The 20,015-nt window shown below is 43.1% G+C and overlaps 1 protein-coding gene across 1 annotated transcript in view; it reads right to left on the reverse strand.

The window, feature by feature from the left end:
• Positions 1-3,349, reverse strand: part of LOC112221454 (dysbindin) — a 28,397-nt gene extending 25,048 nt beyond the window's left edge. The window contains exon 1 of the mRNA XM_024383597.1: positions 2,936-3,349. Coding sequence (XP_024239365.1) covers positions 2,936-2,984 — 49 coding nt within the window. The 5' untranslated portion in view covers positions 2,985-3,349. The remainder of the gene's footprint in view (positions 1-2,935) is intronic.
• Positions 3,350-20,015: the final 16,666 nt, after the last annotated feature.

A 20,015-nucleotide genomic window follows, 5' to 3' on the forward strand; every position in this document is an offset into this window, starting at 1 on the left:
GAATGACTACACCATTATCCACTCACACTTAATCTACTGTCTTCATGACACAATCAAAACAGTATTATTTTTGAGGATTTAGCTTGCTTACCCAATTTGGCTACACTTGACACCTTCTACAGATTAGTGTTAGCATGCTAAGCCGCTAGCTAAACCAGACACCTCTTCCTATAGCTTAGATGGAGGAGGTATGTTATAGCGTGTCTAGTCTAAGTCTGTTAGGCAGTCCTTTTCTGGCTTAGTGAAATAATGGTGTTAGAGTGTTAACCCCTTACTATGTGTGTAGCTCAGGCGGCTGGTGTCTGGTTAATTAGGGAAGACAGGCTCATAGTAATCGTTGGAAAGGAATAAATGGAATGGTATCAAACACATGTGTTTGATACCATTCCGTTCACTGCACTCCAGACATTGTTTTGAGCCATCAGCAGTCTCCTGTGGTGTGTAGCCTACTGTACATACATCCAAACTGAGACACCCCCCTTGTGGATAACAGTAAGGCAGCCAATAACAGACCCACTGAAGACTCTTATTTTGTTGGTCATGTTGTTTGGTTGGTTGACAACATGTCTGAGTATCTTAAGATGTATAGTTCAGCTGTGGAAGGGTTAAAGTGAGGTGCCCCGACTGTACTGTCTGGTTCCATATGAACCCTGTGCCCCTCTACCCATTGCCACATTTGGTAGATCTAAAAACAATGGATAGGTTTTCAACAAATCTCCCACACCTATCAGATCCTGCTAGATCAACTCATATTAGGTAGGTAGGTATGGACAAGGTGTTGACTTGGAGAGACATACACCTGTTAGACCATACACCATACTGTTGAGAGACCTGAGAACATCTTGCCAACCAGAGACTCTTACAATCTACCACAGGATTATTTCAACTGTCTGTTGCTGATGTCAGACCACCAACTCCTTCAAGTAGATATTCAATCATCTACACTAGGGTTGTAACTACATGGGCAAAAGTATGTGGACACCCCCATCAAATGAGTGGATTCAGCTATTTCAGCCACATCCGTTGCTGACAGGTGTATAAAATTGAACACATTGCCATGCAATCTCTATAGTCAAACATTGGCAGTAGAATGGCCCGTACTGAAGAGCTCAGTGACTTTCAATGTGACACCGTCATAGGATGCCACCTTTCCAACAAGTCACTTCGTCAAATTTCTGCCGTGCTAGAGCTGCCCTGGTCAACTGTAAGTGCTCTTATTGTGAAGTGGAAACGTCTAGGAGCAACAATGGCTCAGCTGCGAAGTGTCAGGCCACACAATCTCACAGAAAGGGACCGCTGAGTGCTGAAGCATATTGCGCATAAAAATCGTCTGTCCTTGGTTGCAACACTCATTAACGTGTTCCAATCTGCCTCTGGAAGCAATGTCAGCACAATAACTGTTTGTCAGGAGCTTTAGGAAAGGGAATTCCATGTCCGAGCAGCTGCACACAAGCCTAAGATCACCATGCGCAATGCCAAACGCCGGCTGGAGTGGTGTAAAGCTCGCCACCATTGCACTCCATCTGGCAGTTGGATGGACAAATCTGGGTTTGGTGGATGCCAGGCGAACCCTACCTGCCCCAATGCATAGTGTCAACTGTAAAGTTTGGTGGATGAGGATTAATGGTCTGGGGCTGTTTTTCATGGTTCGGTCTAGGCCCCTTAGTTCCGGTGAAGATAAATCTTAACACTACAGCATATAATGACATTCTAGACGATTCTGTGCTTCCAACATTGTGGCAACAGTTTTGGGAAGACCCTTTCCTGTTTCACCATGACAATACCCCTGTGCACAAAGCGAGGTCCATACAGAGATGGTATGTCGAGATCGGTGTGGAAGAACTTGACTGGCCTGCACAGAGCCCTGACTTCAACCCCATCAAACACCTTTGGGATGAATTGGAATGCCGACTGCAAGCCAGGTCTAATTGCCCAACATCAGTGCGCGACCTCACTAATGCTGTTATGGCTGAATGGAAGCAAGTCCCCGCAGGAATGTTCCAACATCTAGTGGAAAGCCTTCCCAGAGGAGTGGAGGCTGTTATAGCAGCAAAGGGGGAACCAATTCCATATTAATGTCCATAATTTTTTTATGAGATGTTCGGTGTGCACATACTTTTAGCCAAGTAGTGTATATTTTAATACTATTCTCCCTCCTTCCTCCTCTTTCTCTCTCTGCAGCATGGACCACATGTGACGACCTCATTGTAACTCTGACCATGGTGGTCCTGTGATGGACCACACATGTTCAACAGGAACCAAACACAAACCAAAGTCAACCACATCCCTGCTTATTGTCATTTTTCCAATCACAGAGGACCTTACTGGTCAAACACTTTGACAATGTCATCATCAATTGTACCTCCTTTAACTTAAACCAGGTAGGTGAGGTTTGGATTCGGTGAAGCTGCGGTGACAATAGCGTCAGGTGATTGTATCAAAAATACATTTTCTGTCACTGACCGTGGTGTCAATCACACCTATTGTGGAATACTAAATATATATGTATCTTATTTTTGGACTAATCTCAGTATCCATCTCTTTAGTACAGTATGTATCAGTTTAAACCAATCTACAGTACATAAAGATGGACAGACAGCTATTAATTAGACATGGAAAGTTATCCAAAGACCGTTACAGTGTAATATGACTGTCCTACTGAAGCCTAATATCCTAAAATGCAAAAAAAAAATCAATTTGATTTACAGTATGATTAGGATCACAATTAAAGCATAATTATTAACTTATTGGCCAGAAATGATATGCTTACTGTAAGTGTGGAAAATTTACAGGACAGTGGTAGACAGGTGTTTACATAATTGAATATAAATGCACCATTGTGATGAACTCCCTCCAGTCTATTAGGTATAACTACTACCACTTTAAATTACTTTCAGAGCTGGTAGAGACCGGCAACATAAAGTGAGTTACTCACATGACTGACGCTTGTTGTGGTTGGTCGATCCAGACGAGGACGTGGACATGGTCCAATCGAGGGGGAGGGGGGGTTGCAGAGAGTGATGGAGAATGTCTACCCTCTGTGTATGCAGGTATGTGTGCGAGAGAGGGAGTGTGTGTATGAGTGTGTGTCCACTCCTGTCAGAGTTCCAGGACAGGACACTGCGGTGTGTAAAGCCTGGTCATCTAGTCTCTAGATCTGTTGAGAATGCTTAAAAAACAAGAACATTAAGATAGGCCTCACAGGAAAACACTCCTTCTGTTCTCCTCTTGTCTGTTCTGTCTTTTTTACTCTCTCACCTGATTTGGCTTTGTAGTTCCCTCTCTCTGTCCTCTTTTGCTACTCTTTCTTTCAGCAGCTCTCTCTCTCTCTCTCTTTATCTCTTTCTATATTTCTCTCTTTATCACACTCTCTCTTTATCTCTCTTTATATTTTTCTTTATCTCTCTCTCTTTCTTGCGGCTCTCTCTCTCTCTCTCAAATCTGGTAGGGTAGTGCAGAGCGGTGCAGAGCTGCAGCTTAGGAACAGAGGGAGAGAGTGTGGGTTAAGGCAGTGCGGCCTGTACCAAGTGGACACCCACAGAGGGGACAGCATGTGATAGGATAAGGTGGAGCAGTGCTTCTTACATAATGTGGAGGAACGTACCAGGATAAGTAAAACCCCTACTCTGTATAAAAATATAGATCTGTAATTATCTAAGGGACAGGGTGAAAAGAACAGAAGCTTTGTATCTGACCAATAGTAAATATGAGGAAAATATTCAACAACTCTTGAAGGAAAATTTAAGTGGATGTCAATAAAAAATAATAATAATAAAATCAAGAAGACACTTTCATTCTTTAGAGTCTAAGCCGTTGGGGGGAGTGGGGGTGCTAAGCTGACATGGGATTGTTTTAAGATGGTCATTTTGGTATAAAAAATATATTTAAAAAATATTTGATGAAATATTGATTTGGACCTTTACTACTGAAGCCCATAGAAACACATTTATTATCATAAATGGCAAAAAGGACAGTCAAAAAATAAGTAATTAGAAACAAGGTTTTGAAGTGTCTGTCCTAAATATATACAGTACCAGTCAAAAGTCTGGACACCCCTACTCATTCTAGGGTTTTTCTTTATTTTTACTATTTTCTACATTGTAAAATAATAGTTTAGACATCACAATTATGAAATAACACTTATGGAATCATGTAGTAACCAAAAAGGTGTTAAACAAATCAAAATATATTTTACATTTGAGATTCTTCAAAGTAGCCACCCTTTGTCTTTGATGACAGCTATGCACACTCTTGGCATTCTCTCAACCAGCTTCAAGAGGTAGTCACCCGGAATGCATTTCAATTAACAGGTGTGCCTTGTTAAAAGTTATTTTGTGGAATTGATTTCCTTCTTAATGCGTTTGCGCCAATCAGTTGTGTTGTGACAAGGTAGGGGTGGTATACAGAAGATAGCCCTATTTGGTAAAAGTCTAAGTCCATATTATGGAAAGAATAGCTCAAATAAGCAAAGAGAAACGACAGTCCATCATTACTTTAAGACATGAATTTCAGTCAATGCGGAAAATCTGAAGAACTTTCAAGTGCAGTCGCAAAAACCATCAAGCACTATGATGATACTGACTCTCATGAGGACCACCACAGTAAAGGAAGACCCAGAGTTACCTCTGCTGCAGAGGATAAGTTCATTAGATTGCAGCCCAAAAAATGCTTCACAGAGTTCAAGTAATAGACACATCTCAACATCAACTGTTCAAAGGAGGATGAATCAGGCCTTCATGGTCGAATTGCCTCAAAGAAACCACTACTAAAGGACCCTAATAAGAAGAACAGACTTGTTTGGCTAAGAAACATGTGCAATGGACATTAGACCAGTGGAAATCCGTCATTTGGTCTGACGAGTCCGAATTTGAGATTTTGGGTTTCAACGTCTTTGTGAGATGCATAGTAGGTGAACAGATGATATCCGCATGTGTGGTTCCCACCATGAAGCATGGAGGAGGAAGTGTGATGGTTTGGGGGTGCTTTGCTGGTGACACTGTCTGTGATTTATTTAGAATTCAAGGCACACTTAACCAACATGTCTACCACAGCATTCAGCAGCGATATGCCATCCCATCTGGTTTGTGCTTAGTGGGATTATCATTTGTTTTTCAACAGAACAATGACCCAGCACACCTCCAGGCTCTGTAAGGGCTATTTGACCAAGGAGAGTGATGAAGTGCTGCATATGTTGACCTGGCCTCTACAATCACCCAATCTCAATACACTTGTTTTGGGATGAGTTGGACCGCAGAGTGAAGGAAAAGCAGCCAACAAGTGCTCATTATATGTCGGAACTCTTTCAAGACTGTTGGAAAAGTATTCCTCGTGAAGCTGGTTGAGAAAATGGCAAGAAAGTGCAAAGCTGTCATCAAGGCGAAGGGGGGCTACTTAGAAGAATCTCAAATATAAAATATATTTTGATTTGTTTAACACATTTTTGTTTACTTCGTGATTTCATATGTGTTATTTCATAGTTTTGATGTCTTCACTATTATTCTACAATGAAAAATAAAATATGTGAAAATAAAGAAAACCCTTGAATGAGTAGGTGTGTCCAAACTTTTGACTGGTACTGTATATATATTTTTACACATATTTAACCCCTTTTTTGGGTAGGCACAAAACTACTTTCATACTTTACTTTCATCATTACCGGTTACCTTCAGATGAGTCCCATGATACTTGTGGGGGTCGTAGAGCATACATCGCTCTAGCTCTGCCACCTTTCACCGCAGATGCGGAAGTGAGACACTGGTGGATGCGGTTGATTGAGATGCATCGGATGTAAAAAAAAAACGAATTGGCGGATTTTGATGGGGATTGTTTTGTTGCGTAACTTAGATTGAGGCACTGGTGCGTCAATCGACTCTAGGGGGTTAATTGTCTCCTAAGATTAACTAAATGTCATCCTCATCTTTGGTTCACTCTTCTGTTCATGTGCATGGTGGGAAGGAAAGGTACTGCAGCGAGGATTATTTTGACTTATCTGACACTGAATGACAGAGTACAGGACAGGCTGTGTATCAACATGTAACAAGCCCTGACCTTCTAAGCGCACACATTCTCTCATTCCTCCAGAGTTGTACATAATACATGTAGCTTTTGATGCACACATTCTGCATCTCTCATTCCTCCTGAGTTGTACATAATACGTAGCTCTTGGGGGGAAAAGTGATGCGGTGCAGCTTGCTGATGACCTTGTTGCTAATGTATATTAAGCAGCAATGTTTTAAAATGGAAAATGGTATCACTTACAGGAAGTTCACTACCTCTCTCCCCAAACCAGTTAAGTACTTTGATTTTGAATAAATATTTCAGTTTCGATTTTTTATATAGGTATATGTATTCTTGATTACCAACAACAACGAGACAGCCAATAGGGAGGAGGTAAGGGCACTCGGAGTGTGGTGTCAGGAAACAACCTCTCACTGAACATCAACAAAACAAAGGAGATGATCGTGGACTTCAGGAAACAGCAGAGGGAGCACACCCCTACCCACATCGACAGGACAGCAGTGAAGGAGGTGGAAAGTTTTAAGTTCCTCGGCGTACACATCCCGGACAAATTTAAATGGTTCACCCACACAGACAGTGTGGTGAAGAAGGTTCAACAGCGCCTCTTCAACCTCAGGAGAATTAAGAAATTTGGCTTGTCACCTAAAACCCTCACAAACTTTTACATGCACAACTTTTACATGCACAATTGAAAGCATTCTATCGGGCTATATCACCGACTGGTACGGCAACTACACCGCCAATAACCACAGGGCTTTCCAGAGGGTGGTGCGGTCTGCACAACACATCAACGGGGGCAAACTACCTGCCCTCCAAGACACCTACAGCACCCGATGTCACATGAAGGCCAAAAAGATAATCAACGACAACAACCACCTGAGCCACTGCCTGTTCATCCCGCTACCATCCAGAAGGCGAGGTCAGTACAGGTGCATCAAAGCTGGGACAGAGAGACTGAAAAACTGTTTCTATCTCAAGGCCATCAGACCGTTAAACAGCCATCACTTGCACAGTGAGGCTGCTGCCTGCATACAGACTTGAAATCATTGGCCACTTTAAGAAATGGATACTAGTCACTTTAATAATGTTTACATATCTTGTATTACTCATCTCATATGTATATACTGTATTTTATACCATCTATTGCATCTTGCATTTGCCGGTCGATCATTGCTCATCCATATATTTATATATACAGTTGAAGTCGGAGGTTTACATACACCTTAGCCAAATACATTTAAACTCTGTTTTTCACAATTCCTGACATTTAATCCAAGTAAAAATATAGGTCAGTTAGGATCACCACTTCATTTTAAGAATGTGAAATGTCAGAATAATAGTAAAGAGAATGATTTACTTCAGCTTTTATTTCTTTAATCACATTCCCAGTGGGTCAGAAGTTTACATACACTCAATTAGTATTTGGCAGCATTGCCTTTAAATTGTTTAACTTGGGTCAAACATTTCGGGTAGCCTTCCACAAACTTCCCACAATAAGTTGGGTGAAATTTGGCCCATTCCTCCTGACAGAGCTGGTGGAACTGACTCAGGTTTGTAGGCCTCCTTGCTCGCACACGCTTTTTCATTTCTGCCCACACATTTTTTACAGGATTGAGGTCAGGGCTTTGTGATGGCCACTCCAATACCTTGACTTTGTTGTCCTTAAGCCATTTTTCCACAACTTTGGAAGTATGCTTGGGGTCATTGTCCATTTGGAAGACCCATTTGCGACCAAGCTTTGACTTCCTGATTGATGTCTTGAGATGTTGCTTCAATATATCCACAAAATGTTCCTACCTCATGATGCCATCTATTTTGTGAAGTGCACCAGTCCCTCCTGCAGCAATGCACCCCCACAACATGATGCTGCCACCCCCGTACTTCACGTTTGGGATGGTGTTCTTCAGCTTGCAAGCCTCCCCCTTTTCCCTTCAAACATATCGATGTTCATTATGGCCAAACAGTTCTATTTTTGTTTCATCAGACCAGAGAACATTACTCCAAAAAGTAGAATCTTTGTCCCCATATGCAGTTGCAAACAGTAGTCTGGCTTTTTTCCGACAGTTTTGGAGCAGTGTCTTCTTCGTTGCTGAGCGGCCCTTCAGGTTATGTCCATATAGGACACGTTTTACTGTGGATATAGATACTTTTGTACCTGTTTCCTCCAGCATCTTCACAAGTACCTTTGCTGTTGTTCTGGGATTGATTTGCACTTTTCGCACTAAAGTATGTTAATCTCTAGGAGACAGAACGCATCTCCTTCCTGAGTGTTATGACGGCTGTGTGGTCCCATGTTGTTTATACTATTGTTTGTACAGATTAACATGGCACCGTCAGGTGTTTGGAAATTGCTCCCAAGGATGAAGCAGACTTGTGAAAGTCTACAATTTGTTTTCTGATGTCTTGGCTGATTTCTTTTGATTTTCCCATGATGTCAAGCAAAGAGGCACTGAGTTTGAAGGTAGGCCTTGAAATACATCCACAGGTACACCTCCAATTGACTCAAATTATGTCAATTAGCCTATCAGAAGCTTCTAAAGCCATGACATCATTTTCTGGAATTTTCCAAGCTGTTTAAAGACACAGTCAACTTAGTGTATGTAAATGTCCCACTGGAATTGTGATACAGTGAATTATAAGTGAAATAATCTGTCTGTAAACAGTTGTTGGAAAAATTACTTGTGTCATGCACAAAATAGATGTCCTAACCGACTTGCCAAAACTATAGTTTGTCAACAAGAAATTTGTGGAGTGGTTGAAAAACTAGTTTTAATGACTCCAACCAAAGTGTATGTAAACCTCCGACTTCAACTGTATGTCTCTTTACCAGCAAGTTTCTTGCAGTAAGTGGCCGGCTCCATTGTAGGGTAATTGTGAGCTTGACTTCTCCTGCTGCACCTTAGACAATTGAAATAAAGAGACACACACACACACACACACACACAGCAAATTAACTATGGGCCCTTGCGGGTGGTTTATGAGCTGTTGAATCTGAGGGGTTCTGACAAGGCCTCTCTCTAGTAAGGGGCTAAGTTGCATCAAACATGCAGCTGGGAAACACGAGGCAACTCATCAGCTAACCAATAAAACTCCTTCTTAATCTGTAGCGCACTGGGTTCACATACTCCGAATACAACAGGTATAGACCTTACAGTGAATTGCTTACTTACAAGCCATTAACCAACACTGCAGTTTAAGAAAAATAAGTGTTAAGTAAAAAATGTATGTAAAATTTGTTGTACAAAAATAACAGTAACAAATAATTAAAGAGCAGCAGTAAAATAACAATAGCGAGGCTTTATACAGGGGGTACCGGTACAGAGTCAATGTGCGGGGGCACCGGTTAGTAGAGGTAATTGTGGTAATATGTACATGTAGGTAGTGTTAAAGTGACTATGCATAAATAATAAACAGAGAGTAGCAGCAGCGTAAAGCGGTGGGGTTAGAGTGTTGGACTAGTAACCGAAAGGTTGCAAGAACGAATCCCCAAGCTGACAAGGTAAAAATCTGTCTTTCTGCCCCTGAACAAGGCAGTTAACACCACTGTTCCTTGGCTGTTGTTGAAAATAAATATGTGTTCTTATTAACTAAATTACATAGTTAAATAAAGGTAAAAAATTAAATACAGGGAATTGGGCTATGATGTTTTATGACATAGTTACATTGTGGTGCTGGGATGACCTCATCTTCTCCCAGCTGTCCACTCACACATCTCTAACAGACTAGAGCACCTGCTGCAGGGATTACATCTGTCTGATAAGACAAGGACAGGAAGGGAAGGAGGGGGCGAGAGAGAGGAGAGGGGGAGGGGAAGGGATAATGGCATGGGGGAAGAAGAGATAAAGCGATAGAGAATCAGGAATGAGGAGGGAAATTACAGTGGTAAAACCAATTGCAGGAAAGAGTGGGTGAATGAGAGAGAGTCTATTGTAATCAAATGTAATAATCTCCTTCACAACTGCCTCAATCTGAACTGGTAGAACTGACAAATTCCCAGAGATTTCCAGAGTCATACCAGACATGGCTGCATCATGATTAGTGTGTGTGTGTGTGTGTGTGTGTGTGTGTGTGTGTGTGTGTGTGTGTGTGTGTGTGTGTGTGTGTGTGTGTGTGTGTGTGTGTGTGTGTGTGTGTGTGTGTGTGTGTGTGTGTGTGTGTGTGTGTGTGTGTGTGTGTGAGGGAGAGAGAGAGAGCCATTTCAGACGTGGCTGCACCATGATTAACCAGAGACATTACACTGTTAAAAAGAGTCAAAGGGAGAGTTACAGCAATACTGTACCAATGTAATAAAGGGACATGACGGGTAGGTCAACACAGGATTACATTACGATGGCATTTAGGGAAGAATCCATCTGCAGTTATGATACACAGAGACTGAAGCGGCAACACCACACTTCCCAAAACACTTGATCACTGCTATAATACATTGCCACCTAAGGTCCAGCAAGTGGAATTACAGTAAAGGAATCTTTCGTGTGTTCACTTCAACAGATTTCCTCAGCTTTTGGCTGTATTTGCTGGTGTTTCTCACCACCTAGTGGAGGGGATTGTGTATTACACATCAGAAACTAACGATAAGGATCAAGCTGGGCTTGCACACTCACAAACTAAAACACTTTCCGTAAAAAAGATCAACATGTATTTGTGTTAATAATGGAGAAATACATTCATTCAATTTGAAAACGGTTCAAAATAATATTTAAAGGATGTTTTTACTGCCACATGATCAAAAACAAAATTGATTCTCCACTATTGATGCTCCACACTATTGTGTGTGTACGTGTGTGTACGTGTGTGTGTGTGTGTGTGTGTGTGTGTGTGTGTGTGTGTGTGTGTGTGTGTGTGTGTGTGTGTGTGTGTGTGTGTGTGTGTGTGTGTGTGTTTGTGCGTGTATGCGTGCGTGTGCTTATTTTCTCTTTGAGCAAATGATTTGCTCTCTATCAGTGTTGCCTTCCTGTATGAAACTGTGGAGTCTCAATGTGCTGCAGCGTAGTCTCTGATGTGGCTCATTAGTTGTTGTTGTGGTAAACACACACACACACACACACACACACACACACACACACACACACACACACACACACACACCAGCCACATGCCTTCCTCATTCACTAGACTTCAGCAATACATCAGATGACTCAATAAGTCTGCTGACATAATTGTTGTGCTAGTACCTTCTTTAATATTTATAATTGTTTTATATATTTTTTATCTATCACCGTACACCATCTAGCCAATGTGTTTATCTTGATGTTACCATGGTAACAGACATCGACATGCCACACACAGTTTGTGTCTGTGTCTGCTAGTTCTGTGAGGTGAGAACAGCCATACAGTAGCTGTCTTTGTTTCAATAGAGGAGTCTGTAACAGTGCTAATTAGCTGTCGTGCTGCTGGAAGGGCGAGATGATTGTGCTCACTAAATGATGAAAGGAAACTACATTAATCACCATGTCTACTGTAGGAGAACCTTATGTTGTGAGTGAGAGAGAAGTGAGAGAGAGAAAGTCAGAGAGAGGTATTCCGTGACACAATGTGTCTTAAAGACATGCTTTTAACGTGGTATGCAGAAGGTGTCCTTCTCCTTTTAGTTGCTGCCTGTAAACCACCTGCACTAAACCCCCTGTTGGGCAGACAGTAAAGGCCACTTGTTAAGTCTGTCACTTCAAATTAAACTAAGTGAGCATCCATTCTACACTTTCTCCAAGGAAGCCATAGCTTAGTCTGCTGTACAATAAACAAGCAACAAGTCCAATATTTCTCTGTGGTCTTCTGTGATCTTCTGGGATTCCTTGTGATCATGACGTTGTCTGTCATGGTTAGTGTGATCCGGTAGGGTTATGTCTCCGTAGGCTGATGTCTCTGTAGGGTTATGTCTCTGTAGGGTTGAGATCTAAGGGACAGGTAGGAGATCTGAGTCTGTATGTATCTAGCATCTCAGAGTAGGAGTGCTGATCTAGGATCAGGTTTCCCCTGTCCTTATGATCTAGAAGGCAAAACTGATCCTAAGTCAGGTCTGCTACCCTGAGACGCTTGATACGTAAGGCCCCTGGTTAGGTCTTCTCTATTTAGTAGGTGTTGTGACGAGGATGGTGATATATGGCAAGGTAGGCAGTGTTTGTTCTGTGTCTAAATGAGGGTTAGTGAGTCATTGAGAGAGTGCAGGCTGTTGAGGCTGGCTGACTGACAGTATCGGTTTGACTCTGCCTGGAGAATTGAGCAGAGAAGAGTGACCTTCATATTCTCCTGTGGAAGATATCAGTCACACACACACACAACTTACACCGGCTTATGTTTGTCTCTCTCTCTCGTTCTCTCTGTCTCTGTCTCTGTCTCTCTGTATCTCTTTCTGTCTATGTCTATGTCTCTGTATTTGTATTTGTCTCTGTTTCTGTCTCTGTCTTTCTATTTGTCTCTGTTTCTGTTTCTGTCTTCTGTCTCTGTCTATGTCTCTGTTTCTGTCTTCTGTCTCTGTCTATGTCTCTTTTTCCTGTCTCTGTTTCTGTCTCTGTCTCTGTCTTTGTATTTGTCTCTATCAATGTTTCTGTCTCTGTTATGCCTCTGTCTCTAATTCTGTGTATGTCTGTCTCTGTCTCTGTCAGTCTATCTCTTTATTTGTTTGTGTCTATGTCTGTCAATCTCTGTCTTTGCTTTTGTCTTTGTCTCTGTCTCTGTTTCTGTATCTGTATTAGTCTCTGAATCTCTCATTCTCGCCATGTCTTGTACTTACTCTTTGTTTCACTTTGTTTCTCCCATGTGTGTGAAAGTTTAATTCAGTGAAACTAAAGGGCATTCTGAGTCATATTATTCACAATGAGCACAATATGTGTGTAGAGCAGAACTAGCTGGTTGACAGTGAGTGAAAATAGTGAATATTGTGATAAACAGTAGTGGTTAGTAGAATAAATGCAATAGGAAAGAATATATTCCCAAAAACCATTGTGACAATTTCTGTGGAATTTCAGAATTATGTGCGATAATACAACGAGTGGTTCTAATCCTGAATGCTGATTTGTTAAAACCGCATTCCAGCTGGTGTCTATTCCACAAGTTACCACCAGCTAAATCTATGATGTTAAAACACCCATTTACTCTGTTCCATCTGACTGTGCAATCCACTGTCTAATCAGCCCAGCCAGGCAATTTATAAACGCCACTATAAAAAGCATTTAGACATTATTTAGACGTTATCTCACATTTCTTTTTAGACTAATATTTAGTTTTCAACAGCAGAGATTTGTATAAACCTTGCTGTCTGTCTCTCCCACATTTGCAACATTGTTTCAATATTCAAATTCGATCTCCAGCTGTCCCATAGTAATGAACATGTTGTGAGTCGGAACAAGACAGACAGACAGGCAACGGTTTTCAGCCGGTCAAAATCATGAATCAACTGGCATAATTTTTATGGATATATACAAAGAAATGACAATTGAAAAAATATCAAATTAAACAAAGTGCAGCTAGTTTGCCATCTTTCCAGCTTCAGTTTGAAGTGATTGTGTTAGCGGTGTTGTTGGCTAGCTCCTCTGAACATCAGTGTCCAGCTTCAGTTTGAAGTGATTGTGTTAGCGGTGTTGTTGGCTAGCTCCTCTGAACATCAGTGTCCAGCTTCAGTTTGAAGTGATTGTGTTAGCGGTGTTGTTGGCTAGCTCCTCTGAACATCAGTGTCCAGCTTCAGTTTGAAGTGATTGTGTTAGCGGTGTTGTTGGCTAGCTCCTCTGAACATCAGTGTCCAGCTTCAGTTTGAAGTGATTGTGTTAGCGGTGTTGTTGGCTAGCTCCTCTGAACATCAGTGTCCAGCTTCAGTTTGAAGTGATTGTGTTAGCGGTGTTGTTGGCTAGCTCCTCTGAACATCAGTGTCCAGCTTCAGTTTGAAGTGATTGTGTTAGCGGTGTTGTTGGCTAGCTCCTCTGAACATCAGTGTCCAGCTTCAGTTTGAAGTGATTGTGTTAGCGGTGTTGTTGGCTAGCTCCTCTGAACATCAGTGTCCAGCTTCAGTTTGAAGTGATTGTGTTAGCGGTGTTGTTGGCTAGCTCCTCTGAACAACAATGTGCTGACGAGAGCACATTTTCAATGTCAGGCGAAATCACGCCTCATTAGCTCATTGTTATGGATGTGTCCAAATAAATGTAACTAGAAAACAGCAAAAAAAATATTGTTGTTATTCTGGCTGCACTGTTTGACGTGACTGTAAGTTAGTTAGGCTAGTTAGCAAGCACTGGATAAGAACGTTGCCAGCCAGAACGGCTATGGAACATTTAAAACGAACGACTGGGATACAGATACAGAACAAAAGAATGACTGGGTCACGTCTCAACGGCAGCAGTGTTCCTGTATTATCCCTCCCTCTGTCTCTATCTCTCTCTCTGGCCCCGCAGCTTAAGAGTTATTCAGACTCACTCAGATGCTGACACTGGCAGAGATATTAGATCAAAAAAGAAAGTGTGTTTGTTAGTGTGCGTATGTCTGTAAGAAAGGAATGTTTTTGTGTGAGTGTCTCCTAACATTGTCTGACATGCTGTATTGGAGTCTCTACTGTAGGTATGTGGAAGTGGATTGATTCAGGTGAGTCTATAGGTCTGTGGAAGTGGATTGATTCAGGTGAGTCTCTAGGTCTGTGGAAGTGGATTGATTCAGGTGAGTCTATAGGTCTGTGGAAGTGGATTGATTCAGGTGAGTCTCTAGGTCTGTGGAAGTGGATTGATTCAGGTGAGTCTATAGGTCTGTGGAAGTGGATTGATTCAGGTGAGTCTCTAGGTCTGTGGAAGTGGATTGATTCAGGTGAGTCTCTAGGTCTGTGGAAGTGGATTGATTCAGGTGTCTGTCTCTAGGTCTGTGGAAGGGGATTGATTCAGGTGTCTGTCTCTAGGTCTGTGGAGGTTGATTGATTCAGGTGTCTGTCTCTAGGTCTGTGGAAGGGGATTGATTCAGGTGTCTGTCTCTAGGTCTGTGGAGGTTGATTGATTCAGATGAGTCTATAGGTCTGTGGAAGGGGATTGATTCAGGTGTCTGTCTCTAGGTCTGTGGAAGGGGATTGATTCAGGTGTCTGTCTCTAGGTTTGTGGAAGGGGATTGATTCAGGTGTCTGTCTCTAGGTCTGTGGAAGTGGATTGATTCAGGTGTCTGTCTCTAGGTCTGTGGAAGTGGATTGATTCAGGTGTCTGTCTCTAGGTCTGTGGAAGGGGATTGATTCAGGTGTCTGTCTCTAGGTTTGTGGAAGGTGATTGATTCAGGTGTCTGTCTCTAGGTCTGTGGAGGGGGATTGATTCAGGTGTCTGTCTCTAGGTCTGTGGAAGGGGTTGATTCAGGTGTCTGTCTCTAGGTCTGTGGAGGGGGATTGATTCAGGTGTCTGTCTCTAGGTCTGTGGAAGGGGATTGATTCAGGTGTCTGTCTCTAGGTCTGTGGAAGGGGATTGATTCAGGTGTCTGTCTCTAGGTCTGTGGAGGTTGATTGATTCAGATGAGTCTATAGGTCTGTGGAAGGGGATTGATTCAGGTGTCTGTCTCTAGGTCTGTGGAGGTTGATTGATTCAGATGAGTCTATAGGTCTGTGGAAGGGGATTGATTCAGGTGTCTGTCTCTAGGTCTGTGGAGGGGGATTGATTCAGGTGTCTGTCTCTAGGTCTGTGGAAGGGGATTGATTCAGGTGTCTGTCTCTAGGTCTGTGGAAGGGGATTGATTCAGGTGTCTGTCTCTAGGTCTGTGGAAGGGGATTGATTCAGGTGAGTCTAGGTCTGTGGGGGTGAACTGATTCAGGTGTGTCTCTATGTCTGTGGAGGGGGATTGATTCAGGTGTCTGTCTCTAGGTCTGTGGAGGTTGATTGATTCAGGTGTCTGTCTCTAGGTCTGTGGAGGGGGATTGATTCAGGTGTCTGTCTCTAGGTCTGTGGAAGGGGATTGATTCAGGTGTCTGTCTCTAGGTCTGTGGAGGGGGATTGATTCAGGTGTCTGTCTCTAGGTCTGTGGAGGGTGATTGATTCAGGTGTCTGTCTCTAGGTCTGTGGAAGGGGATTGATTCAGGTGTCTGTCTCTAGGTCTGTGGAAGGGGATTGATTCAGGTGTCTGTCTCTAGGTCTGTGGAGGGGGATTGATTCAGGTGTCTGTCTCTAGGTCTGTGGAAGGGGATTGATTCAGGTGAGTCTAGGTCTGTGGGGGTGAACTGATTCAGGTATGTCTCTATGTCTGTGGAGGGGGATTGATTCAGGTGTCTGTCTCTAGGTCTGTGGAGGTTGATTGATTAAGGTGTCTGTCTCTAGGTCTGTGGAAGGGGATTGATTCAGGTGTCTGTCTCTAGGTCTGTGGAGGGGGATTGATTCAGGTGTCTGTCTCTAGGTCTGTGGAAGGGGATTGATTCAGGTGTCTGTCTCTAGGTCTGTGGAAGGGGATTGATTCGGGTGTCTGTCTCTAGGTCTGTGGAGGGGGATTGATTCAGGTGTCTGTCTCTAGGTCTGTGGAGGGTGATTGATTCAGGTGTCTGTCTCTAGATCTGTGGAAGGGGATTGATTCAGGTGTCTGTCTCTAGGTCTGTGGAAGGGGATTGATTCAGGTGTCTGTCTCTAGGTTTGTGGAAGGGGATTGATTCAGGTGTCTGTCTCTAGGTCTGTGGAGGGGGATTGATTCAGGTGTCTGTCTCTAGGTCTGTGGAAGGGGATTGATTCAGATGAGTCTATAGGTCTGTGGAAGGGGATTGATTCAGGTGTCTGTCTCTAGGTCTGTGGAAGGGGATTGATTCAGGTGTCTGTCTCTAGGTCTGTGGAAGGGGATTGATTCAGGTGTCTGTCTCTAGGTCTGTGGAAGGTGATTGTTTCAGGTGTCTGTCTCTAGGTCTGTGGAAGGGGATTGATTCAGGTGTCTGTCTCCAGGTCTGTGGAGGGGGATTGATTCAGGTGTCTGTCTCTAGGTCTGTGGAAGGGGATTGATTCAGGTGTCTGTCTCCAGGTCTGTGGAGGGGGATTGATTCAGGTGTCTGTCTCTAGGTCTGTGGAAGGGGATTGATTCAGGTGTCTGTCTCTAGGTCTGTGGAGGGGGATTGATTCAGGTGTCTGTCTCTAGGTCTGTGGAAGGGGATTGATTCAGGTGAGTCTAGGTCTGTGGGGGTGAACTGATTCAGGTGTGTTTCTATGTCTGTGGAGGTGGATTGATTCAGATGAGTCTCTATGTCTGTGGGAGTGCAAAATAAATTGTTGAGTCACAAAACGTTGTTTCTAAATTGACCCTGGTCAACGTAGTCATAGCTGCATTTCTGGGAGCAAAAACAATAACTGTCATCATCATCATCACAGCATCACTGTATTGCACTAATCATACACACACACACACACACACACACACACACACACACACACACACACATGTGCATGTGCATGTGTGTGTTTGTGTAGTGTGTGTGTGTAGGGGGGTGTAGGGGGGTGTATCTGTAGGGGGTTGTATCTAGCAGGTGGAGGGGTCTTCTCACACTCAGTCATGCCACTCACATAAACCATGGCCTTCCAGGAAGAAATGGGCAGTTTCAGTCGCTACTTTACGTAACTTTACTCCCAGAGGAGTAACGTCATCTATGGTCCCCCGAATCAAAACTGCCTTGCTTGCACTTCTCTGCGGGGTTGTGGAACTAAAACATTCTATTAATAAGCACGGTGACTGTGAGAGAGTGTGTGTGTCTGTGTGTGTGTGTGTGTGTGTGTCCGTGTGTGTCCGTGTGTGTGTGTGTGTCCGTGTGTCCGTGTGTCCGTGTGTGTGTGTGTGTGTGTGTGTGTGTGTGTGTGTGTGTGTGTGTGTGTGTGTGTGTACGCAAACGTTCGTGAAAGGTGCAGCTTCAAAGTCCACCGAGCTGAGCAGAGGTGGTAAACCCCGGAACATGCATCGTGGCTTGTACCTCAAAACAACTCATCCCACAGTAGTACGCTATGACACAGTAGTGTGTGTGGCAATGTTCATACTGTAAGAAATACCGGCACCATTACCGTAGGCGAAAGGTAATACAGTTACTATAGGATGACTAGTGTCTAACTTTGTTTTAAAGGTGCAAGAGTTCACCAGCACTAAGTGAACATTTTACATTTACATTTTAGTCATTTAGCAGATGCTCCTATTTAGAAAGGGAAAGGGGGATACCTAGTCAATTGTACAATTGAATGCATTCAACTGAAATGTGTCTTTTGCATTTACCCCAACCCATCTGAATCAGAGAGGTGCGGGGGGGGGGCTGCCTCAATAGTCATCCATTAGAACAACTTACAGTTAGTGCATTCATCTTAATGAGCGACTGCCCATAAAAAGCAACTAATCCCTTTCGAAACAGCATACGTGGCATCAAAATGAGTCAGAAACATTTATTCTAGTGTCAAGATTTACTACAAAGTGTAAATAGGATCATTTGGGTTATAAAGTCAGTCTCATCTAAAACGGAGTTTGGAACCTCAGTGTGTCACAATGAGTGGGGTTGGATTACAATTGTCAACAAATCAAGCATCCTTTTGCCAAGCTCCACATGCAAATCACCCCTCCTCCCTCTTCACTTCGCTTCACTGAATGGAGCTTCATCGTCCACAATGCATTTAAAGGATCCACAACCAATGTTCTATGGTTTGCATGCCCTGCCGAAGGACATAGTATGTGGTCGAAATAGGTGCTTGGAGTTCATCGGTCCCCAAGTCTGCACCAGTAACACTAGCTTGGTTTGCAATGACCGATGGTGGTGAGATACTAGAATATAATGACCTCTCTGGTATAATTTAGATAACGTTATTTCTGGTTATGTAGCTAGGTAGCTATGTTTTGATAAAGCGAGGCAGGCTAGCTAATGTTAGTTAGCAAGGAAGGCTAGCTAACATTTTAGCTACCTCATTACAACTTAGTTAGGTCGTAGCTCATACAAGTGTATTGTGTATTGTCTAGATACTGCTGGTTATGTAACGTTATCATTTGATAATGCTAGTGAGACAGGCTAGCTAATGTTAGCTAAATAGCTAGATAGCTAGCATTAGCTTAAATATCGCATTTACAAGTTAGTTCGTAACTCATACAAGTGTATTCTGTATTGTCTAGGTCAAAACTAAATAATGGATGCAGCTATGGTGGTAGATAACTCATGTCTGACACTCAACACAACGGAGAGAGATCTGACACTCAACACATCCACAATGTGGGACTGATTACTAATAATACAGTACATAAGAAATGTTCACTCTTTGCAACACCCTTTTCATTCCATGTGTCACTGATGAACTCTGCCACAACACTGCCTATTTCTACAGATGGAGAGGACTGTAGATGCTTTTGCCAGATGGCAGCCTCATTGTTTGATGGGGAGACCATCATTGGGTAGGTTTTATCTGACCTCTTCAAACTGACCTGTTTGTGTGTCAGATATGACCTATCCTAACTGCCATTGGTAATAGAACAGTGACTATGTGTTTATGTGTACACAGAAACATGTATGAAGCCAGAGCATGGAGACTTGCATGATGATGTGATAAAGTCCAGACTGACAGACGGGCTTGATACTGATGTCTCTAAATGGTGTCTGGGTGAGGAGGGGGTGCAACGGGGAGAGCTGTGGGATTATTTAAGATACTCTTTGAAGAGGTAGGGTTTCAGAGGTTTTGGGAAGATGGGCAGAGACTCTGCTCTCCTAGCACCAGAGGGAAGCTGGTTCCACCAGGAGTGAGAAAACCTTGTACTTGGCTGAGCGGGAGCTGCCCTCCGGTAGGGGTGGGAGGGCCAAGAGACCAGAGGTGGCAGAACAGAGTGCTCGGGTTTGGGTGTAGGGTTTGAGCAAAGCCTGAAGGTAGGGAGGAGCAGTTCCTCTTGCTGCCTCGTAGGCAAGTACCATGGTCTTGTAGTGGATGCAAACGTTGACTGGAAGCCAATGGAGTGTGCAGAGGAGTGGCGTGACATGGGAGAAATTGGGAAAGTTGAACACCAGGCGGGCTGCAGGGTTCTGGATCAGTTGCAAGGGTTTGATGGCACAGCGGGGGGCCTAGCAAACAGCG

Source organism: Oncorhynchus tshawytscha, linkage group LG22 (assembly GCF_018296145.1).
Source record: "Oncorhynchus tshawytscha isolate Ot180627B linkage group LG22, Otsh_v2.0, whole genome shotgun sequence".
In the NCBI taxonomy this organism is placed as follows: Eukaryota; Metazoa; Chordata; class Actinopteri; order Salmoniformes; family Salmonidae; genus Oncorhynchus; species Oncorhynchus tshawytscha.